The sequence below is a fragment of the Ornithodoros turicata genome, chromosome 7 (assembly GCF_037126465.1).
Source record: "Ornithodoros turicata isolate Travis chromosome 7, ASM3712646v1, whole genome shotgun sequence".
In the NCBI taxonomy this organism is placed as follows: Eukaryota; Metazoa; Arthropoda; class Arachnida; order Ixodida; family Argasidae; genus Ornithodoros; species Ornithodoros turicata.
The window spans coordinates 56986263-57013733 of NC_088207.1; the positions used below are offsets into that span (position 1 = coordinate 56986263).

Genomic DNA, 27471 nt, shown 5'->3' on the forward strand with positions numbered 1-27471 from the left:
AGGGGGGGGGGCAGGCCTTGACTCGCAAAGACCAGGAAGCTCGCAACGTAAGCATCAAACACGACAGCCTTGCACGATGTTTTTGTGTGTGTGTCTAGGCTATACAATTTCAAATTCGCAATGGCAACAGGCCTGGACTTCGTTCTTGGAACACGGAGGTGCAGAGGCTGGATCTTTTGCGAAATAGTGTCCGGGATTGCTTTGGGCTAAAAGTTGTTGCGGCTGTTATTCAATTCGAAGCAACGCAACTCGACGTCAGTTCCGCAAGAGACAGATAAAAGCACGTTTCAGCCCTCGATCCCTTCCGCAATATCTTCCAAGTGCCGCAAAAGTTCCCTAAAGTCTTGTCCGACTTCTGTGGCGGTCCCAGCTGACCCCCCCCCCCCCGGGCACGACAAAACACATCCCCAGATGCGCGACAAAAAAGTTGTCGTCCAACACCGCAATAATCTCCTGTAGCACTTGGCCGACGCTGGATTTAATACGAAGACATCGTGCCTTTAAATGGGCAGGAAGTGGGCAATCTGTAGTGGAAGCAGCCGAGGCGGCTGTTATACGATGCCGGACGAATAACGGTGGGGGCAGGAAATTGTTCTTGGCTGATAATGGCAACTTGGTGGACGACCAGGCGTTACGAACACCGCCCAGGGGACGCTTTTAATCAACTCTGCTCGCTGTCGTTCGCCTCAGAAGGGCCCGTCCGGACCGTTGTCCTTTTACCACAGCGAGTCCTCAAAGAGTGATTGCGGATGTGAAACGTTGGTTTAGGGACATGCAAACGGCCTCATTCTGATCCTTTCTACAAAATGGCACACGTCTGACAACATCCTCGGGAAAATCGGATGACATCTCTCGTTGAACTTCATTACGCCGATACCAACGTGACATCCGCACAGAGACGTGATATCCTGCTACAACCGGTGCTTCTTCAACTGTCGGTCATTCTGAGAACTGTCGGGTCGACACACCTCACAACCCATCGCTAATCATCACCACGCACAACGCTGAACATCCACCATCACAGCCCCATGGCCACAACAAAGTGATCCGCTGACCACGGAACAAGGAATCACACCATGACACGTCACCCGCCTGTCACAATCACTGAGGCACAAATAAAACTGGAGGAACGGAAAACCAAAGACGCGCACGCGTATCCGCTGACAGCTCCCGTTCTGCGATGCTAACGATAGCGGAGTGTCTATCGGCAAGAGTCCTGGAGGAACCACCGCCTCAGACCACGCGGTTCAGCTGGTTGAGCTCAACTGAGAAGCGGACTTTGGGAGCAGGAAACGAACGTGCGCTGCCGGGATGAGAGAGGAGAAATCGATGACCCTCGCCGTTTCATTTCTTCTTTTTTTTTTTTCTTCTCCACTCTGCTGTAAAAGTTGGCGCTGTTGGTAGGTTTCAATAATAATAGTGATAGAAGTGTCGCACCCCTTTTTGTGATGCAGAAAAATGCGCCGGAGTGATAGCGACGGTCTGTTGGATAAACTTTTTCCCACTCGTGGGTTCTTTAGAGGGTACCGATATCTCGCGGAAGACCCGCGCAACTTGGATGTCTAAAGCCGATCTTTATAAACTCGGTCGCGGCTTCCGAATGGGCTGCAAAGGAAAAATGAGTGTACGAATATGATCTTACTTTTGCTTTTTTACTCAAGTAGATGGATGGATGGACTGTAGGGGCACCCCTACGAGAGGCTTCTTATGATTTCTATGCTTTCTAACGAGGGTCCAACATATACAGTGAACCCTTGTTACTATGACCATGGTCGTTCCCGAAAATTTTTGTCATAATGCGGAATTGTCATATTAACGGGGGGATTTGCAGAGGTTTCATTCCATTGTTCCCCAAGAGTATGGTCGTAAAGCGCGTATGTCAGATTATCGGGTGTCATATTAACGAGGGTTCACTGTACGCATGAGCTTATGGTATGCCAGAAGTTCCTCATCTTCAGAATTGTCCTTCTTCACTTTTTGATATTTCTCATTTTCCGGTGGCCGAAGCCTTTATACCGGTTGCCAACAATACGCTCTGATGCATAGAACAGCATGGCGTTGTCGTTAGAAGAACTTTCTGTAAGAAACTCAAAATTCGAGGAACACTACTTTGCAGCGATATTAAACACAAACGTTTGGCACCCTGCTTTCGGTGTTCGTCTCTCTACGACAACGAAAAAAGTTACATGATCACGAAGTGCAAAGAACTGTACCTATATCAAGGAGCGCAATGTCGATCTCAATTCGACTGAATGACTGACAATTTGCGCGATTTCTGCATATATATCTTCTTTTTTGTTTTTGTTTTTTTAATGGTGAAAATTGGGTGAAAATCGGGCACCACCAGGGCTCTGAGGTTACCGTGTCATATTCATGCACGATGAGATTCAATTTTAAATTTTAATTCGAACATATAACGGTTTCAGAGCGAAAGATAGACACGATGTCAGAAAAAGACATAGCTCAGCGTAATCCATACCATTTCCTACATTATGTGTTACAGTTACGTAGTTGAAGTAGTTAAAAAGTTGAATAAGTGAATAAAATAAGAATTTAAAAAAATTGTCTTCGGGATTGTACTGTCCGAGCGTAATTATACAATATTAACATAGAAAGAAGGCCATGGAAATTAGCCTAAGGCCGTCCTGGATGCGTATGAAAAAAAAAAAAAAGGAAAAAAGAAAAGAGTAATTCAGGTAATTTGAAGCCCCGACAAAATTTCGCTAGAGAACTGACGCGAGAACAATGTTGCAATACCCCGAGTAACTTAGTTACGGTAGTCACATTTTATAATTACTTTGACCAAAAGCGGTAACCATAGTTACAGCTATAAGTTACTTTTGTATCAAAGTAACTGGCTACAGTTACATGTAACTTAGTTACTATCAAAGACTGCATATTTTTTTTTATAGTACAAATCGAGAAAAAATTTGACAACCAAGAGCTTTACTGGGGTGCCAAGTGACTCGACGTGAAAACTTATGGACGCTCAGAGAAAAAGACAAGCTTCGCAACGAATTGTTCGCAAAATGTTTAGTGGGGCGACACACCATGGATCGTTAAACTTGCGAAAGTTTTGAAGCTCGGAGTTTCGTGGTTATTTATAAAACCTAATGCGTTTTTACGTCAATCGATAGTTTGCTGTGAAGCGTATATACTGGACCCGAGGAATCGAGAACCAAAATTACGTTCTATTGTCATCGTCGTCGACGTGCTTCAAAACGGGGCATTCCGTTTTGCGCACGGTTCTTACTTTTTTTTTTCTTTTTACCCAACGTTACATGGCTACGCGATACATACTAGTATATCCAAAAGGGGAATCATGAGAATGCAAGCGTGGAAATGGGCTTTCTAAACGTGAGGCGGCGCACAAGTGTTATCCTCCTTTCTGCTTTCAGGAATCTTTTACGAAGATGCTCGAAAAAAAAAAAAAAAAAAATGTGCGGAGAAACAGATGCATGTGGTCCAGACATGGAATGCGAGACAGAAACCCACAAAAAGTGCAGAACTAGGAATGCAGGCAGGAACCAGGCAGGTCGGAAAAGAAAAGAGAAAAGCGGAAAGTAAAAATTCCGCAAGAAAATTACGCGTTGTTATACAATGCGGCCACTTTGTGCTTTTGCGCAAAAGCAGATTGTAGTGGTATTGGAATGTTCAGACACGAGCTCTACGAGACTGCGAAGCCATTACCTCCCTCAGGAGAGTCCTTCGGTGGGAATGGTCATTTACAAAATAAATGCTCATCCTCCAAATGGGAAAGCCACAGTATACATGGAACAGGATCACGTCCCGTTATACCTCCTGATAGAGCTGGAGGCATCGCTGTAGAAGCGTCATGGCAAGACAGCAAAAGAATGGAAAATGGCTTTGAGAACCAGAAGATGGATATAGGGAGCTTCTGAGACTCGGGGCTCAGAGCCAACGCTGTTTCGAGGGACATGGGACATGCACCGCTTTCAATCTCCGAAGGCCGAATACTGGTTGGAGCTTATATTTGATGATCGGTTCAACGAAGTAAAGTTGCCAGGACTCTAGCCAGGACAAGCTGACTAAAAACACCCTTATGGGTGTAAATGGCTTGTCCTATAACTGACACCTCTTTTTACACCATATGGTCTTAGAACACCCTTTTCAGAGGGTGTATTCTGTGTAAGACACCCTTTGAAAGGGTGCTTTTCCTTGAAAATGCCTTCTTTTGCACCCTTTAAACACCCTTTTAGGAGGGTGTTTAACAACTTTACACCCTCCTAAAAGGGTGTTTAAAGGGTGCAAAAGAAAGCATTTCCAAGGAAAAGCACCCTTTCAAAGGGTGTCTTACACAGGATACACCCTCTGAAAAGGGTGTTCTAAGACCATATGGTGTAAAAAGAGGTGTCAGTTATAGGACAAGCCATTTACACCCATAAGGGTGTTTTTCAGTTTACAGTGTAGGACAAATTTTCGAAAATTTTCGTGTCAGGTCAAGTTGGAGCGAACCAGCGAATTCCCCCATCCCCACACACTATTGAGATTCCTTCTGTTCCGATACTTTATTTTCCTTTTTGTTATTTCTGTCGGTGGCCCTTCCTTGAAACGACCCAAATATTGGAAATTGTTCGGTTCCACGTTTCCCAAAGGAGCATTCGAAAATACCCTCCAATTGGATTATAGGCAAAGGAGATATAATTCGCAGATGATCTTATACGAGTTCGAGTTGAATTTTAATTCACCCCAAAAGCCTGGGTGGAAATGCGTAGTACAGCACTTTATATTGGGATACACTGTATATGCACGTTACGACACCATAATCGGTATGTCAATCTGTCAAGAGCCCCGTTGTAAAAACCGAAAATTCGGACGAACCACATAGAAGCCACGTTGGTTTACTTCACCACAACATTCATACCGGCTCGCAAAAAGACCAAAACGCGTTCTAAACGAACGATTCTTTCGTCGAATTCTCTATTTTACGATGACCACAATACTTGGCGGTAGAGGCGTCAGCTATTCCGAGCGGGAGCGCTACCGTAAATATTAAGCAGTTTATATTAGACTTGGCTCCAACCTTCGATGCATGCAGAAAACCAGTGCCCAGTTAACATCAACAAAGCCTTTTTAAAACCACACAACTTGTTTCTAAAAGCGGCCAAGGATTATGGCACGAGGGCACCTTCAGCGGCGACGGCTGAGAATTGAGTTGCACACAGAAACGTGTATATATACCAGAATATACTCGGATATTACGGACGTTTGTGACGGAAACTTTATGGCACGGCACACGTAGGTGAGTGAGGCGGTCGAGTACCTTGACTACCGGCTATTACCATGCAGCGCAGGCAGACTTGTACGTAACGGGTAACGGGTAATTGCGTTACTAGTAATCAATTACTTTTTTGAGTAATTTGTAACGTAATCGATTACTTTTGGGGCCCAGTAATTTTTTGAGTAATTGAATTACAATTTTCAGTAATCAATTACCAAGTAATCGATTACTTGCAAACTAAAGAATCCACATTGTTCGGGACGACGCACACACACATATATGGGATGATTCACCGCCGCGATGGTGGAGAGAGTGTTCAGTGTGGCTGCGGACGTTCTGACAAGAAAACGCGGAAAATTAACGGACGAAACCTTCGAGAAGCAGCTGCTACTAAAGTTGAACACTGCTCGTATGAAATAAATTCTGCTTCAATGCTGACTTCGTTTTTGCTTCGTTTTTGCTCAGTTTCCTTTTTTTGTGTGTGTGGATATCTTTTTTTCTATCTTTTTTTATACCGTTTTCTCAGATATGGAAAGTAATTGGCAAAGTAACGCGTTACTTTTCAATGCGTTACTTCATTACTTTTTCCGGCAAGTAATTTGTAACGGTAAAAAATTACTTTTTCGTACAAGGTAACGGTAACGGTAATCAATTACTTTTTTTTAGTAACGTGTACAAGTCTGAGCGCAGGTAAGTAAACCACAAACGTAGAATTCACGTAGAAGACATTCGGAGGAGGACGTTTCTTATCGCGTAATTACTCGCTGGGTATTGCGAACACCATCTGATAATGACACACGTGCGTGTTTCATTACACCGCCGTTAGCCTTCACCCTGCTCCACGTGTCGCTTGTTTTGACGGTCAAAGAAGGGAATGCTTGGCTTGGAAACAACAGCTGGTCTGGCAACCTTTTCTTTCTTTCTTTCGTTTTGCGTCTTTCAATGAAGGCGCTTCGTCGCGCGTGTTTAAAGGGACCATGAAATGATTTTCGCGAACTCCGAGTACTGTGCAGGAAACCGTTCTCATGATCCCTCACTATCGTACACACATCGACCTTTAGGGGCGTGACCGCTGAATATATTGCCTTCGAAGCGGGCTTACGTGTCATCGCCATCCAATCCTCTCAGCCAACTATCAACGACGAGGAAGGCACACCCCGCGGGACCATGTGGGTGCATGGTTTCGGTTTGGACAACAACGCCATCGTATATCTGCCGTCGAAATCACTCGAAATATGGCGAAAGGCAAATTGTAAGCAATGGAGGAAGAGATTATGCGACACACACAGCGTCTATGGGTCGTTCGGTACTCAGCAGCTCGTAAAATGTCATCGACGGAGGTATGTTCTGACGAAGAAGTTCAAAGAGGAAAACGCGCTCCGGTAACCATGATGCTGACAGTCAACGGCTATATTCCATTTTTCGTAGGATTCTGTGTCAACGGCTACATATACAATCTTGCCTTCAAGGACAAATTAAAACATATTTCATGGCGAAGTATGCAAATGTGTTTGCAAATTTTGCAGTTTGCTCGCAAAAAGCCCGTCCACGAATCGGTAACATGTTCTGGGTATGATGTCACGGCCAGTTCGCCTCAGAGGCGGGCCGCCGTAGCAGCTGCCGTGGTTAATATAGAATATCTTCGCTATTTGAACGATTTTCAACTTCATATTTCACAGAATCAATGCTTTATAGTACAGGGGAACAGATTAAAAATGATCGTGCGTTTGTCAAATATCCTTTCATGGTCCCTTTAAAGGGGCAGTCCCGCACTGTCGACCGATTTCGTTTTTGAGATGAACGAATGGCATCCCCCGATTCGATCTCTCAGTGTTCGTTATAACCTCCACCAAACAGCGACAAAGCCACTTCCATCTTAGAACAAACGAAGAACAGGGACCGTGTTTGGCAGTCGAATCGCGTACAGACAACGGAACGGAATCGATTCCACGACCCTGGAGAAGGCAAGGAAGTACCAGCGTCCAAATTCAGATTCAAAAGTCCCAGACATTAAAAAAAGAAAAAAAAGAAAAAAAAAGAAAAAAAAAGAAGGAAAACCCGAGGGAAACAAGAGGAAGGAATCAATATGGCTTCGTTTTCTTCTTCCTACTTCCTATATAGCAGTTCAATATAAATGGGGAAAGTCCCTAACTTCAATTCAAACTTTCTGAAGGCAACAGCTGCTGCTGCTGCCGCGGAGAAGCGCATTCATGGAAAATGGACGACAGAACGGCGACCCGGGTCACGCTTAAAAAAAAAAAAAAAAAAAAAACACACAGAGAAAAAGGTCTCGTCTCGGTGCAGTTGAGCGAATCCGTTTGAATGGGACCGTGCTTTGTGGATATACTGGTGCCGAGAAAACAGCCCATTATCTGCTTCCGAGATGTTTCCCTCCTTGTTGTAAGTCATGCCCGAATAGTACCATTCCTATTGAATAATATTGCAGTTGAAGAAAATGCCACTACAGCAACTGCCATTGTTCAACTGAAAAGTATGCTGTGCTGGGCGTTGTAAGGAGGTTTGATGCTGCGTTCGTCGTTCTACGTTCAATTGCCTCGTCTGCTACTTCCGTCCTATTATTGTATACGTCCGTGTAATGGGTGCGCCGAGCGTTATTTAAGTGAATTCGGAACGCGTATAGTGCCCATTACGGTGACACCCTCGTTTGGCGGAAGTATCGCCCCACATAGGCTCCTAATTCTTAGAAAGCGGCAGCGCCACGTTACGGTCAAGTGTGACGTTACAATCGAAGGGTGGCGTTGGGTATAGTGCCAAAAAGCTTCGGAAAGCACGTCGCACAAGGTCACGTATCTACAAGTTATTACCCAAGTAAGCCCGCCAATTTTAATCCAAGTGCCATCTATTGTAATTCAGGTGACAGCCTGATGTATCCAGGTATCTCGATTGATTGATTGATTAATCAATCAATCTTAAGTATCCAGGATCGATTACTGTAGGTGTTTTTTTGTGTGAATCCCTCTGCATCCTTCATCATCAACAACACCTTATCATTCCATATATTTAATAATGGGATACGAATTGCATTTAGAGTACTTAAACGCCGTGGATTTAATTTAATGGCACGTGGATTATTTCTGAATTAAATTAGGTGGCACGCGGATTACAATGGGCGGGAGGTCTCTCTTCGTGGTCTGCTCCAACTGTAATTTGGTTATTGTGCCAAAATATTGATAAGTCATTCTAAGATATTTGTAGAACAGCAAACGATAGTATGGATGCGATATGTATACATAGCCTGCGCACGAGCACAAATCCCTGCTTCTCAGAACATGGGAGGTTAAGTTCGGTTTCGTTCAGGTACAGTGTGGTTCAGGCAAAGTTCAGAACAGGAAGGCCAAGTGTACAGATAAGTTGATTCGTCGAGATAAGTAATCGGAACGCTCTTATTGGATAGCGGGGGGGGGGGGGGGGGGGGGCACCGTGCGCAACGCTGTCCAATAGGCGCGTTCCGATTTACTTATCTCGACGAATCAAGTTATCTCTACCCACAACGTACTCAGATCACCGAGCAGTCATCAGATAACGACAGTAAAGAACAGTGCCACTTTCTCTTCCGTACCTTTGTTTATCCAGCTACCGCAAAGGACCATAACGCCCCCTCCCGCACGAAAAGACTATTAAAGAAATGGGCGCAGGGCGTATCGATTGCGGATAAGCATCGTGATATAGCTAATAAAGACAGAGAAGGCGGCCCTACGAATAGCTTCCCCGCAAAACAACGGCGTTATGGGTCTAGGCGAGAAAGTGTGCTTGCCTATATAATAACGCCATAAAAGTGAATGTTCCGTGACCCGCTATGATTCCCGTATATACGGTGATATTGAGGAATGCCAGGATGTTGATACACGAGGGAAGAAAGGTACACGTTCATCTAAATGGCAGTGTATAGCGTCCACAGGGGTGGGAACAGCAAGACGGCTGGCTACTCCACTTTTCGCCGACTTTCATGGTGCAATTTGTTATCTACACCAGTGTTTCCCAAACTTTTGGCGGTGACGGACCCCCGGAAGCAATCAGAACCAATTCACGGACCCCCCCCCCCCCCCCCACACACACACACCGTCACTTCTTCTTGTTCGTATGTGTATGACGCGGACAAACGTGCATTGCAGGACTTTTCTATCAGAAATTAGAAGCTAGCCGTTGAGGCATGCTTGTAGCAATTTTGGAAGTTCTGGGTGTTTGGAAATCCTGCAGCATGTACAAGCGCGTGTTTGTGGGGACGAAAATCCTCACTCAAATGTGAGAGACGGTCGCGGACCCCCACGGACACTCTCGCGGACCCCCAGGGGTCCGCGGACCACACTTTGGGAAACACTGATCTACACTATAGTGCAGATAACAAATTTCATTTCAACAACATTTCAACGATTTCGGGAATTTCAAGCCGTGTGGCTTATGTATAAGCAACACGGCTTGATATTCCACGCGCGGAGTGAGGTTACTCTGAGGTCGTGCCGAAGAATGCGAGGTGATGGGTTCGAACCCTACCACCGGCTGTGCCGTCTCAGCTTTTCCGGCAGAGTTCCCAGACAAATATCGGCACAGTTCCCTCTGAAGCCGGCCCAGGACGCACACTAACCCCCGTGTCGCTCACTCCTCCTTGCTGCCCTATCTCCATTTATCGACGTTTGTATACACGGCGCTCATCGCCGCAGTTGCTTCGTGGCGCTAACACCGAATGAAAAATACGTAGCTACTTTAATTTAAGACAATATTAATATTTATTTTGAACGGTGCATGCCCATCAACAACCGTGAGGTCGGAACCAAGATAGGAAGCGAACTTCCCTTTTAAAGGAGCAATGAGACGTGACAGTTCACGTGGCTGGAAACCCTGTCTCATACGTCGAGCTGCTCATCAGGAGCCACAATGCAAAATATTTTCGCTCTGCTGTGTATTATAACTGCGCAATAAAAAAAAACAAAAAAAAAACGAGAAGGCAGCCGCGGACGGCCGACACGATCCTCGCGTGACGTCGAAAGGTCCCCGCGCCTTTTTTCTTCGTTTCTTTCCTCTCAGCTCTCTGTACGTTCCCCTTTTACCTACTGGAGCTCTGCCGCTCTACGTCACGAATCACGTGCCCGGGGACCACGTTACGTCACAACATTCCCTCGGTCTCGGATACTCTCTTTTTACGAGCGGAGGCCTTTTCTTTCTCTATTTTTATTTTTTTTTAATGCGTGCGGAACGGAGGCCTCGTACGTGCACATGTTCTGCAGACTGTATGTCTCCTGCGTTCGTCATACTTTCGCAGTAGCTCATTGTATTCGTTGCAGAACACGCCCTATAGCGAAAAAGAAAAAAGAAAGCCCTCCTTGAAAGCCTAGTGCTCCTTTAAATCTACGGCAATTCGGCAGAAAGGAAAGACAAAGTACAACAGCTTCGCTGACAGCAGCTGCAGTGCGCTCGTTCTCAGTTGGACACACTATACAGTCTGACACAGAAAATGGATTCTATGTGCAAAGGATCGTATGTCCCACAAAGGTCGGTCCATCTATAGTAAAGATCGATATCCACTCAGCTATCGCATTACTTACGTACAGGGCTCAGACGATATAGCTCCACGTATATGACACAGCAGCATCGACCTCTTTATATCAGTGCCGTACCGAACTTCCATTAGGTGACCGGGTCAGTGCACAATCAGCCGTCAGCACGGTCTTTGTGTTGTGTTCATATTCGGACACACTATCTTCCCCACGGTCTAAGTGTCTTGGGTAAGTTTCTAAAAAGTAACTGAGTTGCAGTGATAGTTACTTTCTTGGTTAAGTATAACTAAGTTACAGTTATAGATACTTTCTCGGTCAAGTAACTACTTACAGTTACAGTGACTGAGAGAAAGTAACTTAGTTACATTACAGTTACTTTTTATAAAAATGGCCATGAGAGGGTCATACAATCGTTAAAAACGTACATATATTTACATTTTACTTAAGTGCGATAAAAGTAATATTGCACTTAACCAGAAGCTGTATAAGTCAATATGTGGCTCCTCCCGCAGGGAAAAATACGACGTGTGTACGTACGTAAAAAAAGGATCGACATTTGTTCGAGTAATTAGTTACATTTTGCAGTTACATTTACATCACATCAATGGGTCCAGGGACACAAAGTCATCCCCACAGCTGCGCGGGTCCGGTTCGTAGCTTTGGGATTCCATATTCAGGAGGTTACCGTGTACCGCTAATTTTTGAGACTGTCGCATAATTCTTCGATCACGGGCATCGATTAAGAGAGCCTTCGACAAAAGCCGCTCGACGTCCAAACGACTGTGTTTTGCTCTTGCTCGTTTCTTTTAATATACGTGGTCTTATCCGTTCTTCTTTTTCTTCTTCTTTTTTTTATAAAAAAAACTATGAGAGAAGCGTAGATGTTTTCCCAGGCGGGTTCTACGGCCAGGCAAGAGGGTATTGTAACTACAAGATGTCTAATTACCCAAAATTCAAGGCAACTGCAAAATAACAAAATGGGAGGCAATCCTCGTTGAAAGCCATTCTATCTTTTGAACACCCTGAACCGAGCGCGTGCCGTGAAATATCCATCGACAAATTTTAACGCTCTAAAAAAAATCCTAACGGATATAAGTATGAGCACCCCGTATTTCACCCGCACGAGATGCGTTCGTGGGAATCGTAAATGATATAAAACGCAATAACGTGGTTGTTGGGCGCATTTTTTCAAAAAAAAAAAAGGAAAGAAAAAAACAAAATCCGTGCACTCAGAACAAATCAATACATAAAGCATAAAAAAGAAGAAAGAATAAAACACGGACGACTCTGCAGGGCAGAGAGAGGGAGAGACATACAAAAATACAGATTGTGTGCTTCAGTTATTCAAAAGATACGGAGGAATCAGGAATGGACCGCAAAGATAAATGGAGAGGCGGACGTAAATCTGGCAAAGACAATGAGTTATATAGTTTTTCTTATAAGGAACCATTAAAAAAACATATATATTTTTATGACGATTCATTGCGTAACCACGACGCGAACTTTTTATGATACCAACGCGCAACGCAATCATATTTCAAGAAGAATTTGTTGACAAGGGTCTCCCGTGTGAATGGTTTTTGAGTATACCATCCACCCGCCTTACTTTCCACCTTAGTTTTGAAGGAAATTAGCCTAAGCAGAAACAACGCACTCTCTGTTCGAAATATCGCCTAATCGAATCTTTTGAGGGAGTGCTCGAGGGGATGAATGAGTGAGGTAACATTTCCTCGAGTTTGATGCAAGACACGAGACAAAATGTGACAATACCTCCAGCTGAGCTGAATGAGAACTTCTCCACCTCGTCCAACATGGCATTCTCAAAGGGGAAATGCACACTTCCTTGTGGGTGACCGTTGACTTTAAGAAATATAGCAAATGCTATGCTAGAGCAATGCTACAGCAAATGCTTCTCTCTCTCTATATATAGATATATTAAATACACTACGAACAAGTGACCCTTCTCTACGCTAACATCTATGAATCCCGAGAGTTTACTACGTACGCAGTAAGGCCCATGTACGCGTGATACGAATTAATCAATCTATAAATAAAAACAACAAATTTATTTTAATGATGACGAATGGGGAGTTTCGTCGTCAGGGAGCGATACCGTACCCCATTGCTGGCGTTAATGTGGTGAAATCGAACAATGATTCGCCTTCAGGAGAACGAGGACCGAAGCTCCAGTACGGCGTCCAAATACAGTCAAACTCCTTTACAACGAAACTCAGGGGACAGCGAAAAAAATTCGCTGTAAAGGTATTTTCGTTAAAAAGGATGCCCATTATTGGACCTATAGGGCTCCAGCCAGCGGGACCGCAAAAAAAATTGTTGTAATGGTATTTTCGTTAAAAAGGTGTTCACTATAAAGGAGTTTGACTAATTCAGAAGCGCGTTTAGGGCAGAGCGTTGGTGGGCTACGGTTGCGGAATTGTCACGTCGGAGTTGGAATGATTCCGGAATTATTCCAGATTTATCAGAGCCCGGAATGGAATTGGAATGGAATGGCGGAAATTGTCCTAGGAATGGAATGGAAGTAGGCAGTTTTTCGCAGGAATGGAATTGGAATGGAATGGTCTGGGCGCCCCAGTGGCTGCTGGGCTAGCCACTACGGTTACCGGTCCCTTTTCTTTTATCGACGGAATTAACGGAATCGAATGGGGTTGCCAAGCCCATTCCAGGAGTGGGAATTGACCGTACCTTTTCATTCCGAGGAATTGAAAGGAATGGCATTATCACAAATCTGCATTCCTCGGAATGGAATTGGTGGCCCCATTCCGCAACCTTGCTGGATATGGCCATGGACTAAGCAATATACAGTGAACCCTCGTTATTATGACCACGGTCGTTCCCGTAAACTTTGGTCATAATTGTCATATTAACGGGGGGATTTGCAGAGGTTTCACTGTGTTGTTTCCCAGGAGTATGGTCGTAAAACGCGTATGTCAGATTATCGGGGGTCATATTAACGAGGGTTCACTGTATTGACATATACTGAGAGGGCGAGTGTCCAGCTCATTTAGAGATACCGAAAAATGGAGATAAACTAAAGGTAAGAGGATAGGAACTGCGTCTTTGTTCCCTTATCCCAAATCTTCGGTCCACCAGTCACAATGTAAGCCCGGCGTTATGCTCAAAAATGAACACAGCTGCAGTTGCTTTCTTCGTGGCGAAGTCTGTGTGGGTGGCCTTGAGTGTATGGCGATAATAACGCTTCCGTTTCCTTCCCGTAACGACGGCAGGCTTCCAAGCGCGATAGCGTCGTCTTCAATATATATGGCGGGTATATAGGACCCACTTGAAATGATGCATTCCTCGCCAGTATATTTTTCACGGTGTCACGGCGTTGTGGTTGTTTAACGGGCCGATCGTTCGGTATCACTGCAGAAGAGGAGACCGCGCCACACGTACAGCTTGGGACAAAAGTTTACGGAACACGGTACTGCCGTATTTCTTTATTGGAGCAGCCTCCTGCTAGATATAAGGGAGAGATCGAATAAGAAACAGGTGACTGGCTATTCTATCCATCTGTCAGTATGTGTGTCCGCTCCTGCTTTCTGGTACGGTGCCGCTCCCATGAAGAAATTTGACACCCCGGTGTTCCGTAAACTTTTGTCCCAAGCCGTACCAACCATCACGTTTCTAGCACTATAGGATAGCACTTTCCATGATGTCCACGTAGAACAGTTGTATAGCGGATTATTTTTTACTATAGTGCACGTATACTGTTGCGCGCACAGAACTTGACCACATACAACACTGAAGGCCAATCATAGCGCAGAATGATATGTCGCTCCTGACCTGCGAAAAGTAAGGGGCGTACGCCTTTTTGGTACACTTACACTGTTACGATAATTGGCACAAAGGGGCGTACGCCCCTCGTTTTTAACAAATCAAGGAAGAGAACTATGTCATTCGGGATGACGGTTGGCTAGAATCGTGCTATGCGGTCAAGTTCTGTTTTTATTTATTGTTATGACGTGTTAGCGCCGCGAAGCAACTCTGGCCATGAGCGGCGTACAGACGTGGACACATGGAGGAGGGGGGAGTTAGTATGCGTCCTGGGCAGGCTTCAGGGGGGGAACTGCAGTGCCGACCTTCGTCTAGAAAGTCTGTCGGAAAACCCAGAGAAAAGCTCAGACAGCACACAGTCCGTGCGGAGATTCAAACCCGCGTCACCTCCCAGTATCGATCTAGTCATTCTGTTTTTTTTAGACTGTAGTGCTCCGAGTACGGTCACGTTTCTGATTGTTTTTACAGACTTAAGTAGGTCGCGTAAATAATGTAAATGATTCTAATGAAAGTAAGTTCCTGCTCCCGCTAAGGCAGCGGTAAATAAAAATTAAACGGCACAGTCGGAACGGAACTTTTCGCATCCTGTGCAATCTTTCAGAATCGCCACACGTTCTCAAGTCTCGACGTACTTCTTTCTAAAGTATTTGTACTGTTGACCTTGCCTCTCAGTGCCAATCAGCAACTATATATAGATCTCAACTCCCTACGGCAGATACATCATCCTGCAGAATGGCAGACTTTTTTTTTTTGTGATCCATCACGACGAGAACGACACCACGCCCCCTTTTGGAAAATCTAGCCAGTTTTTCTTGAACGTGCTACCACCTGGACTTCACGCACATATCCGAAGGAAGAGTATAAAAAAACATCATTAATATGTAAGCTTCGCAACCGTCGTACGCGTAACTCGTGCGTATAAAAAGAAATACGAAGCTTCGTTGTCGTCGTAGGGCACTTATGCCAGGGGCCCGCTCTGGCCGAGGGACGCAGAGTCGAGACAACACGTCTTCACACTTCGAGCTTCGAGAACAGACTCTTTTATTTCACACTATGTACAGTAAACGAAATCGGAGCATTGGTTTACGTGAGTTACAATATGTTGCTTTAGGCACGTACAGACCACCCTGTCGGGGAAGCGTACCCTGGCCCGTGGTATCCCCTTGCAAGTTATGACCAACGTGTCAATGAGGGCAAACACACGCACTTGCCGTGTTTATGTCTGGCGTGTCAGAGTACAGCTCACAAATATAATCATCACCATAATAATACGCGCAGTCGTAACGCCAAACACGCTAACGAGGGCGTGGGGGGGCTTTCAATCTAATTGGAAGTCATCCTGTTAACTTTCTCATGCGTTACAACAAATATAGAGCAAATTTACCGCTATACTGTGCGTGCATGTCGTCGTTCTTCCAAACTGCGATGTAAGCCGTTTCCAGTTAAAAGCATATGGCGCATGCTGAGTAAGAAAAATAAAAAATAAAAATAAAAATAATAAGCCTATTATTATTTAGACAAAATTGCATCTCTTGGATATTATAGGATAGAGAAGCGTAGCTTCTGATAGCAACATGAGAATAAGCGGCTTCGTGTGCTATTGAATAATTTAAGAAATTTACGCATAAAATATGCATTTAAAGGCGCGTTAAAATGCGAAAGTTACCAGCTATATACTGTGTCCCTTGTATCTTGTAGCAGTTTTGTCGAGGGTTAAAACTTCGTCGACGCCGATTTTCTCTGTTTCGGTGCGCATAGCTCGTATGCCTTTCTTTAATAAACCGGTTTATTACGTTCACCATTTAATGACAACTGCCTGGGGCCGAGATTACCTATAGCGCCGATACACACACACACAAAGAAAGAAAGTGCGTTAATTACGCGACAGTTCCAAATTCATTCCAGCACACGAACGAGACGACCGTATAATGTCTTCCGCTCCATGACTTTTCTTCAATCGGGTGAAATGCTAACGATCCGGGCATTTTTACAAAGTTCGCTCGTGAAATATCGGGAAATAACGACCGTCCGCTCGTTTCTTGAGTTTCCAAAGCATATACAGTGAACCCTCGTTATTATGACCATGGTCGTTCCCGAAAATTTTGGTCATAATGCGGAATTGTCATATTAACGGGGGCATTTGCAGAGGTTTCACTGCATTGTTCCCCAGGAGTATGGTCATAAAGCGTGTATGTCAGATTATCGGAGGTCATATTAACGAGGGTTCACTGTATACAGTGAACCCTCGTTAATATGACCCCCGATAATCTGACATACGCGCTTTACGACCATACTTCTGGGGAACAATGCAGTGAAAGCTCTGCAAATCTTCCCCGTTAATATGACCATTCCGCATTATGACAAAAATTTTCGGGAACGACCATGGTCATAATAACGAGGGTTCACTGTATACGCCTTCCGCTGCCCGTGCAAGAGGGCCTCGCCCACCGTGCGTGCAGCTCGATTGCGCGTCGGCTAACGATCGGGGCAATCGAGACGTCCATCTAGGATTTCAGAGACCGAGACGGACAACCTTCGTAAGAGGGATTTCCCACAACGTGCGGGTCATTAGGAACATTATCGCGGATTAATGAAAGAACGAAGGAAGCGAGGGCGTTTGACGTAGCTCGCTCTCTTTCCGTATACTATGCCCTTATCCATACAGGGCGTACATAATCTGCGAAGAGATTCCATCGAAATGCTCGCGGCAAATTACGCGCCTATGTGCGAACGGTCTGACAAGGTCGAAATCGTTCTCTTTCGGGCAACAACACCATACTTCGCTGGCGCGTTCGTTGTATAATATACAGCGCTCCGCAAGCCGGCCGCTGCGTGCTTTTTGTTACTTCCGCGTTAACACCACGGAGCACCCGTGGCTATATGAGCGGCGGATTAGATGGAGAAAGAGCAGCAGATAGGAGGAATGGAAGAGGCGGAGGGTATCAGTTCTGAAATGGTCTCGTGCGGGATAAATGGGAAAATCCCACGATTATCTAAGTGTTTGAATGCTGCTATAGTCCTAATCTTTGTTGCGCGACTTAGTAGTTTTTATGCTCGAGCACTTATGCGTTAGGTAAGTCGGAGGATTGCGCCCGCATTTTCGAAGAATATGATTTATATAAAAGCAGGACGTAGACGCACAGCGATGAAACGCTCGTGTTAGTGTCTTTAGGCCCTCTGGTAGTCCTCCGAATTATTTCGAATCGTAATTCTTTATTAGTGCGACCCGACCCTTGGGGGGAAAGCGCCCTGGTGATGGGGTAAGCATACCTGCCAACTCTCCCGATTCATCCGGGAGATTCCCGGATTCGAACCGGTTTGTACGATTGTACGGCCGAGAAGGAAATCTCCCGGAAAATGCAGTTTCCCTCTCTATATCTCAAACGCCTGCTTTTTCTCTGGGCACACAGACGAAAACGTCAATCCAATACCAGCCCAACTGCCATCGGCATCGCTGCCGCTTCCTCTGTGTTACGGGGTTCTGGTCATAGTTCTAGTTCTAGCACTTCTAGTTTCCGGGCATTTCCTTCATGTTTTCCTGCGACAAAGGTGCTTCGACCTTGCGTACCTTGCAAAGAGAACCTCGACCTCGAAAACAGAACAGAGACATAGTTTTGTGTTCTCACGTTCTTTTGAGAAAGTGTCATAGCCTTGTCACAGCTTGACACCCAGATAGTTTCTTGGAGAGGGCAATGTCTGTTGCTGCAAAACGACGAGCCTGCTGGGGTGAAGTGTTACATATGCAAATAACAGCCACCCAACATCGGCTTTCTCCAACCCCCCCCCCCCCCGCCCCGCTTTTGAAATTTCCCTAATTTGAATGTTCCCAAGTTGGCAGGTATGGGTAAGGCGACCCTTTATAGCTATCGGACGCAGCGTCGACGTACGAATTGGCGCATTCGCTTCCTGCAGCAATTCACGCATATATCCTCGTACATTATGCGGGATTCGCGCAGAACGCAGCCCAAAAGGTTCTGGAATCTCCCAAATCATTGGATGCTCAGAGTCCCTTAGTTGGTGGTGATATAGCCGTGTCGAGCAAGGAGCGAACCTCGTTCTGGGGTCCGAGGTTACCCGTAAATGCCTATGTTCTCTTCACTCGGACCAGTGACTATACCTTTAGTCCTTCACTCACTGGTCTGTCACGATTTCCTCCCAACCCGCGGTTGCACCGGTCCTGCCTGTTTTGGACACCTGCCAAGGGTTTGTGAAGGGATACTGAACTGCCAATAGCGGCAGCGTGAGTGTTACCGCCATCCCCAAACAAATCCTATGGCTGCTGCCAGCCGGGCGGCACTCCAGCTGCAAACTGATCCCTTCGAATACGTGCGAGTCATACCTTTACCCGAAATCCGAAAATATTTATTCGAGATTCTATCTGGAAGACTGACAACACAAGGAGCGAACGGAACTCGCACAACGTCTTGCGGCCAAATCTTCCCCGAACCTGGTTCGTGCACTTTCCCCCCTGCGCTTGCGCACAAATAGAAACCAGCCACATTTGAGGAATACTATATATACAAGTGTACGAAGGTTGTTTCTTGTTCTATATTTGTAATGAGTGAAACACCCCAAAAAATGTCCTCTAAGGTGAACGCCAGATCTCGTGCAAAGTTCATACCTTACCTCACCGCCGCACCGCAAGGCGCTACCGTCGCATGCGTTACTTTCCCTTTTTTTTTTTTTTTTTTTGCGTTTTTCGAAATTAAGTGGTGACGACCACTTACCCTACTTTGAAATATCACGTATAATCGGTACCATTAAAAATGATAGCATTACCGGTTACATACATAATAAAGTGCGCATAACAGACATATATTTCATCGTGAAGTATACAGAATACTGTTGCGAAAGTTATACTATGACTGAAAATAACACTAAGTCGTTTGGCAATCATTCGAATTATGCAAACATTATTTAATTCCACGTATTTTTCCACGCGGTTCCAGTAAGCTGCCATAATCCACGGCATGTCCGCGTCTGCATAACGGTTTTCGACATTTTCCGCGAGATCTACCCTGGATGGCGTTTTCGCCACAGGTCAGGGAAGCACCGCAGAAAAGCCACCCTCACGCTGTCTGATGATGTCCCGAACATGCACGCAAGTCTACTGCGCATTTCTCAATTTGTCTCTTTGCAAACATTATGACGTGATCCGGGATGATAGGCTGTTAATAAACTGTATAAGCCTCGCACAACTTATCTGCGCCACCTATACAGCTACCTGTCAATTTTTAAATTTGAATATAATTTCCTGCTAGTTATACAAAAATATTTAACACCATTGTGTAGAAGTAGCTATTAAACAATATGATACAAAACACAATATGACAACATGCAGTTGTGGAAGTAACTTTAAACTACCCACGTAACACAGATGCTTATTGCAAGAAAAACGAAAGAACTTGGCGACTTTTCGTTAGTAACAGATGATCAACGTTCATGTCGATAAACCGATTGAATACTGAGGGCAATAGTATATATTTTAAAGACCGCACACCGTAATTTGTCCCACACAGCGATAAATACCACTGCTCCCTTCGGATAGGATAACCTACATAGATTACAGGGTTTAAAAAAAAAACAATATTGTTTTTCTGGGAGCATGTTAAAAACGTCAAAATTAACTCGTAATAATAAAACTTCGAAATTGGAATAATTCCGTAACGATCAAATACACTTGTTGTGTGTGAAAAACGATCTAGACCAGTGACCACTCTAAGTGCCCTTTTTTTGCATTGCACACAATTGATTCATGCTTGCAACAGTGGCTGCGTGCATGTGCCAATTTTTACGTGGTTCCACAGGATTCCGTCCCATGCACTACAACTAGCCCTTCTCGAGGGAAATCGCTCTATAGGACGTTCATTGTACACGTAACCTACGGTTATGAAGACAAATTACTCCCTCCAAAGGGTATCATTATTACGTCACGCCACAAGCAATTCCGCAAAGGCTTACCAGCACGGCGTATACATGCGCACCCATCAGGAAGCTGTCAGCGATCATCTCGTCTGGCCACAAAAGCCACCTTCACACAACCATCACGACGTCTGAATGCGAGCGATTTCCTCGCGTGGCGTTTTGTATAACGCGCGCGCGTCACAGCTCGAGGAAGCGTTCGAAGCGAAAAAGAGGCGAGAATGTTTTTCAGAAGACACGACGGCGTGTCAGCATTGCGTGTTCATCACGCATTGCTGAACTTTTTCAACAATCACGCCGTCCTCATTTTGCATTACGGAACAAAACACACGGTGTTTTTGTGAAGTTAAAAAAAACACACACAAAAAAAGAGAGTAAAATGAAAAAGCTGCAGCATAAACGCAGTTTCTGCAGTTGAATTTTACGGTCAGACAGACATCCTCTCGTAGAGACCATGTATATAGCTATTAGATGACTAAATACACCTAAATATCATTAATTAACTCTCGAATTAATTGCTTCAGGCGAGATAGGAGAATGGGAGACCATCCTCGATGAAAGCTATTCTATTTTTTAAAGAATCCCCAACTAGGAGCGTAAGGAGCACAGCGCTCATTCCACGCCAGAGGGTCACGTGCTCTGGAATAAGCGCTTATCTGCTGACCAGATCAACCGATTTGCGGCCCAGATACACGCTTCCGGCGGCGACGATTATCCGCTCCTGGGGCGCGCAGTTCTGGTTTCGGCTCATTTGCGTAGCGAAATTCGGCGCTGGCTATTCCAACGTAGGTGCAACGCAGCTTGTTCGGTGCCACCAAATTGCGATCGGGTTCGACACTAGGGATCAGTAGGCGGAGGCTTTGCGAGACGAATGGCCAGTGTTACATACTAGATGATGATGATGATGATGAGTTTGTTAACTTGACCGCACTCTCGCAGGCGGCCCACTCGAACATGAATTTTCATAACGAGAGGATAGAGAGGTAGCAAGCGAGCTGGTGGTATAGATCAATAACTTAAAAACCCGAGACTGGGGGGGACAGAAAACGACAACACAGACAAGGTCTGTGGACAAGGACAAGGACAACACAGACAGTCTCGTATTGGATACGAGATTTCGGTTGAACCGGCACACTCCATCTGGAAATCCCCATCGTAACTACCATCACTATAGAGAAAGGGGATGCAAAATGTAACTTACACGGCGGCATCTTTACCAAGGCCCAGGCTTCCGAGCACAGTGTCCGAGAAGGAAGGAAAAGCCCCGTCCTCGATTTCCAGGCTGCCCTTTGCCGACTCCGTCTCGGAACCTTCCATCAGGTCTGGCATAGGACGACGTAGTCCAAATCCGCCCTGATCCCTTGCACGCTTCCACTGAGCCTGCAGACACAACACAAGCCCGCCATCGTCAACTATAAGACCACGGCTCAGACAGAAAAGCAAGAGTGTCTCCGATGAGGCGTCACTCATTCAGACGCGGGCAGGCAGGAAATGGAAGCGGGACTCTGACGTGTACGTGAGTTGTTCCGTTCGTAAAGTAGGTGCGCTTTTAGTTTCGACACCCAAAATCCGGCTCGCGGTCGCGCGTGACGTCGAATGACACGCGGGTCGTGTCAACACTACCCAGAAACAAAGCCTGATCGCCTAAGCTATACGTCACGTAACAATCCGCCAATCGCGACTGTGTTTTCAGCAGCCGTTAGAGACGCCACCTAGAGTCCTAGATACAGAAGGACTGCTTATTGCCTCCTCTCCCACCTTCACTACGTGTGCACATATAAAGTCAGAATTCGTCTGCTACTGTGGATTTGAACTCGCAAATGATTGCGGCTAAGTTGGAACCTGTAGACCTGAATCTGTAGACAAAAAGTGCGCAATCACGCTTTCCAGAAAATCAGTCTCGAGAAAGATACGGGACGGTTTTGAGCTTAAAGTTTAGCTTGAGGTTAAAGATTTCCCATTTAGCCCGCGGGGACGTTCAATTACTCGCAGACGACGGCGGTTCGTCTCCGTGGCAACGAGCGCCGAAAGCTCGTTCGTGATTGGCTACCGTCGTTTAAAACACGATCCTGATTGGCTGACTCTCAGTTGTTACGTCACTCCCACGAGTAAGGACGATGTCGTATAGTCGTGACAGTGCCCACGCATGTGTGGGCATCTATTTCGCAAGGCTATTTCGGCAATCTCTGCGCAAATCTGGGTAGAGGCCTTGTCAAGTCTACTGTGACTTTTTAGCCTCTGCTCCTAATCCCTTGTGTGATGAAATAAATAAATAAATAATAATAATAATAATAAAATCTGTCTGTCTATAGAGCTGGGAGTGTGTGGGAACATAGTTCTCAGCTTCTGTTCTGCAGAGGAAATTTTCGGAAGCCTACCAAATCCAGCGTACTACTCAAAAACAGCGATCGGTTCTACTTAGGGTCGAACGCGCTATGTGCCATATCGGAATGGTCATGTTCGGGAAAAGTTAAATCAACCGTCTTTTAAGTAGTAAATCCACGTCAAAAAATTGAGCGTGGTAGTTTTTGTGAATTAAAATTTGCGTTAAAACGCGACGCAGTTTGTTCGTACGAGTGTTCCTGGGTAGAGCTAAAAAGCGGCATCAATGGCGATTCTACATTCGCAAAATAAGAGAGTGGGTTACTCAGGCCCCACGTGGACTGTGTTGTATGTACAGGGTGGATCTCGTTACCGTTTAGGTCCCCCACCATGGTCGAAACAACAACTTTATTACAAGATGAGGAATGGAGAGTTTCATCGCCAGGTGGCGATACTCTACACCATGGTCGAAGCTAACATCGCGCCAACGCACTCTGTTTAGCCGATTGATCGGTCAAAGCTTCGCAAACCGTCGATCGAATTTCGGAAGCGATCACACGAGCTCTCTGTACTAAAACAGAAGGTGCGGCAAGTTTCTGTCGGAATTCTACGCTAAAATGGCAATGTTTCTGACAATGACATGTTTCAAACAACAAACATGTTTAGTGTTTCATCAACAATCATGTTTCAAACAACAACAAGAGAAACAAGCAGCGACAATGGCTGAGGAAATTTGCCACTTTGACTTAATTTGTGGTTCATCACACCGCTGGTCAGTACGAGGGACGAAGTGGTGAGTGAGTTTCACCATAACGTTCACTATAAGTCAATTGTCAATAAGTCAAGTCACAATAAGTCAAGCTTCTTACACGCACAACAGTGCAAACAAAAACACCGAAACGTTACTTATCACCCACTCCACAGGGGGCGCTACACGTTTTTGCAAGCCCGTAACTTACACAAGATAACATTGGCCTGCACCAGACAAGCACTAAAGCGAATGCAAACATCGCAAACAACATGCAGATAACGTTGTCAACTCACAAGCATAGCGAGGCTAGGACGCATTATGCGTTCGCAAGCGTAATATCGCTTCGCAGACGATACCTTTGAAGGTTGGAACTGTCGTCTGCTACAGCGGCGATGGCGATCGCTTTCGTGCACAGTGAGAGAGTATCCACTGCGATGAAAGCCACACAAAACGACGGCGACGGTTGCACTGACGTGCGTCTAGAATCGATAAGACGACGCCGGCGCGAAGCGTTAGTATTTTCACGGGAGATACGAAGTGGGGAATAAATGAGCAAAGGTGTCTGCGTGAGTCTCGTATTCAACGTCAAGTATGCATGAAGATGATCTTATCTGATCGTGCTTATCGTGTACCTAAAAAAAAAAAAAAGAAGAAAAACTTTTGCGAGTAACTTGACGTCTTGCAAATACTTTTTAAATGTCAGTATTTAGTAATCTAACTTAAATTCTTTTTATTTCAATAACTTCTCCTCATTTTCCGAATTATTTTCAAGCCTATAGCGTGCAGCGCTTCCGGTTTGGGAGCACGCATGAGGCGATGTGTGTCCTGAAGGGTATGGGTAAACTTTTCTTTCTTTCTTTCTTTCTTTCTTTAATATGGGTTATTAGAGAGGTTAGCCAAGACAGGGCTGGCTTGCTACTTTATAAACTAAATTCTACTCTGTAAACTATTGGGACCCCTATCATGCAGGGTAGAAGACCAGTGCCGAAAGTCGTAGCGAGAGGGGCCACGTAAAATATTAATGAAGCCTTATGAGGTTAAAGCAACGATAATGAGAACAGCGACAGTAAATTCTGTTGTTTCTGTAGAGCATTCGTTCGCATCTGTGGAGCGCCTGTTCAGTAGCGTGATAAAGAAACAAGAAGAAAGAAAGAAAGAAAAAAGAAAAAAAACGGGGCAGGCTATCGGGTAGTACTTTTGAAAAGCAGTTGTTCCTGCGACCTAATAAAGCTTTTTTGGTAATGTCATTTTCAACTTCACGCTCTTCGTATTTCCGGAACTGTGACGTCAAAGTATCTTGAAAGTAACGAGTTACATTTCAGAGTATTTGATACTCTATATTAAGTAGTTTTCAAGACTGTATATTTAGTACTCTACCCGGTTACTTTTTTGACCGGTACTCAGTGACTTAAGTACTATTTGCGGAGTCGGTGTGGCACCCCGTAGTCTGGTGTTCCGTAAGTATTTGAGACGTACTGGCTATGACGTTGAGAAAAATTTTCCTAAGTAATCCGACAGATCGTATATATGTGGTTCACGTAGCAGAACCCAGCGTGTCACGTACACGCGCAGCGTGTGGAAAGGGACATCTGTGGGGGAACAGACTAGACCATCGGGGGCAGATTAGTGCATGTTCGAAAATTTCCTGCTGTCCTCATTACGTATTTCCGTGTGGATTTCCCCAGCTTCAAACTTTTCCAATCCTCCCCGCAATCGTGTCCAACTTATGGGTGTGCGCTCTCTTCTGGGTAGCGAGTCACAAGCAAGTTTTAACTGTCTGTAACTAGCTAGGTTCACCAGTAACTATAGTTACAATAACGATTTAATTTTCTGGGAAAGTGATTCGTATCCGTAACTGGGTGCTTTTGCAGTGAGTTGATGAACGACGGGAACTCTGAACCGTTCCTGTCTGTCTCGCACTCATCGCCTGTTCAATTAATCACCACTTTTCGTCAAAACTAAGTAGTTTTAGTTAGTAGCAAAAAAGTTACTCGGGTATTTCCATGCTTTGCCAGATTCCGTTTCTTAAAAGAACGGCTGTACCTTAGTTAGTTTAACGCGGTGACTGTAACCAACTCAGTTACTGCTTTCACAAGTTAGCTCACCCATGACTGGCCCCTTTGGAGTGTCCCAAAAAATCCGCGCGAAGCCTCGTAGGAACCTCCAGAGTTGTGCCCGTTACTCCCAAAAAGTAATTGAGTAACGAGTATAAAAGTAACGCGTTACTCGGGCCGTTACTTTCAATTTATGCAAAAATTTCCGCCTCTGTGTACTTCGAAAGAAGAAGAAAAACAAGAACAACAACTTCAAGTGATTGGGACAGCTGAAATAGCGCGAAAGGATGGCGCGTGAGAAGTAGCGATAATATATTTTCCCGCTTACTACAGTCAACATTAACACTAACAAAGACATTAGAAATTTGTCACAGAGCACTGTTACTTTGAGTCAGGCTCTACTTCAAAAGTAACTGATTACTCAAAATTGTAGTCGAATTACTCGAAAAATTACTAGTTCAAAAATGTAATTGATTACTCTAAAAATTACTCAAAAAGTAACTGATGATTACAAGTAACGCAATTACTCGTGACGCGTTACGTACAAGTCTGGAACCTACCAGTGTAGGAGTGGATACCGCCCTTGATATCGTACATTGCGGATATATGCTTGTATCCACACCGCCGGTTTTTTCCATCACTGTTTACAAATACGCAGGCGAGATTGCGTGTACATACAATCCATCGTAATAACAGAGCCGGGGAAACGCACGCCCGTGTAGGATTCCGGTATGGGTGACACTATAAGAGGAGGAGGAGGAGTATTTACCCCTCCCCTTTCCACGCTTCGCTGAAGGGGCGCTTTGTTTGAAGCGACCTTGCGGAAAGACAAAACACAGTCGTTGTTGTGCAGCGTGACGAGCATGAGTGACAGAGAGGCAATCCTGCTCGCCTTTATAGCGTAGGGTTCCGCGCTTTCGGTTTTTATTTTTGGGCGGATTCGGCGCATGCTTTTCGGTGTTTATTGATTTTCGGCGTTTTTCCTGGCGTGTACATGGTTTACCCGACAGTTTTTATTTTTGGGCGGATTCGGCGCATGCTTTTCGGTGTTTATTGATTTTCGGCGTTTTTCCTGGCGTGTACATGGTTTACCCGACAGTTTTTATTTTTGGGCGGATTCGGCGCATGCTTTTCGGTGTTTATTGATTTTCGGCGTTTTTCCTGGCGTGTACATGGTTTACCCGACAGTTTTTATTTTTGGGCGGATTCGGCGCATGCTTTTCGGTGTTTATTGATTTTCGGCGTTTTTCCTGGCGTGTACATGGTTTACCCGACAGTTTTTATTTTTGGGCGGATTCGGCGCATGCTTTTCGGTGTTTATTGATTTTCGGCGTTTTTCCTGGCGTGTACATGGTTTACCCGACAGTTTTTATTTTTGGGCGGATTCGGCGCATGCTTTTCGGTGTTTATTGATTTTCGGCGTTTTTCCTGGCGTGTACATGGTTTACCCGACAGTTTTTATTTTTGGGCGGATTTGGCGCATGCTTTTCGGTGTTTATTGATTTTCGGCGTTTTTCCTGGCGTGTACATGGTTTACCCGACAGTTTTTATTTTTGGGCGGATTCGGCGTATGCTTTTCTGTGTTTATTGTTTTTCGGCGTTTTTCCTGGCGTATACATGGTTCACCCGACAGTTTTTATGGGCGGATTCGACGTATGCTTTTCGGTGTTTATTGATTTTCGGTGTTTTTTCTGGCGTGTACATGGTTTACCCGACAGTTTTTATTTTTGGGCGGATTCGGCGCACGCTTTTCGGTGTTTATTGATTTTCGGCGTTTTTCCTGGCGTGTACATGGTTTACCCGACAGTTTTTATTTTTGGGCGGATTTGGCGTATGCTTTTCGGTGTTTTTCCTGGCGTGAACATGGTTTAC

General features: G+C 45.1%; 1 protein-coding gene across 9 annotated transcripts in view; it reads right to left on the reverse strand.

Moving 5' to 3' along the window:
- LOC135401697 (uncharacterized) overlaps window positions 1-27471 on the reverse strand; it is a 180837-nt gene that overhangs the window by 12573 nt on the left and 140793 nt on the right. For all 9 annotated transcript variants that reach the window (XM_064634228.1, XM_064634224.1, XM_064634221.1 and 6 more), the window contains one exon: window positions 21674-21852. In XM_064634228.1, the coding sequence (XP_064490298.1) occupies window positions 21674-21852 (179 nt within the window). The remainder of the gene's footprint in view (window positions 1-21673; window positions 21853-27471) is intronic.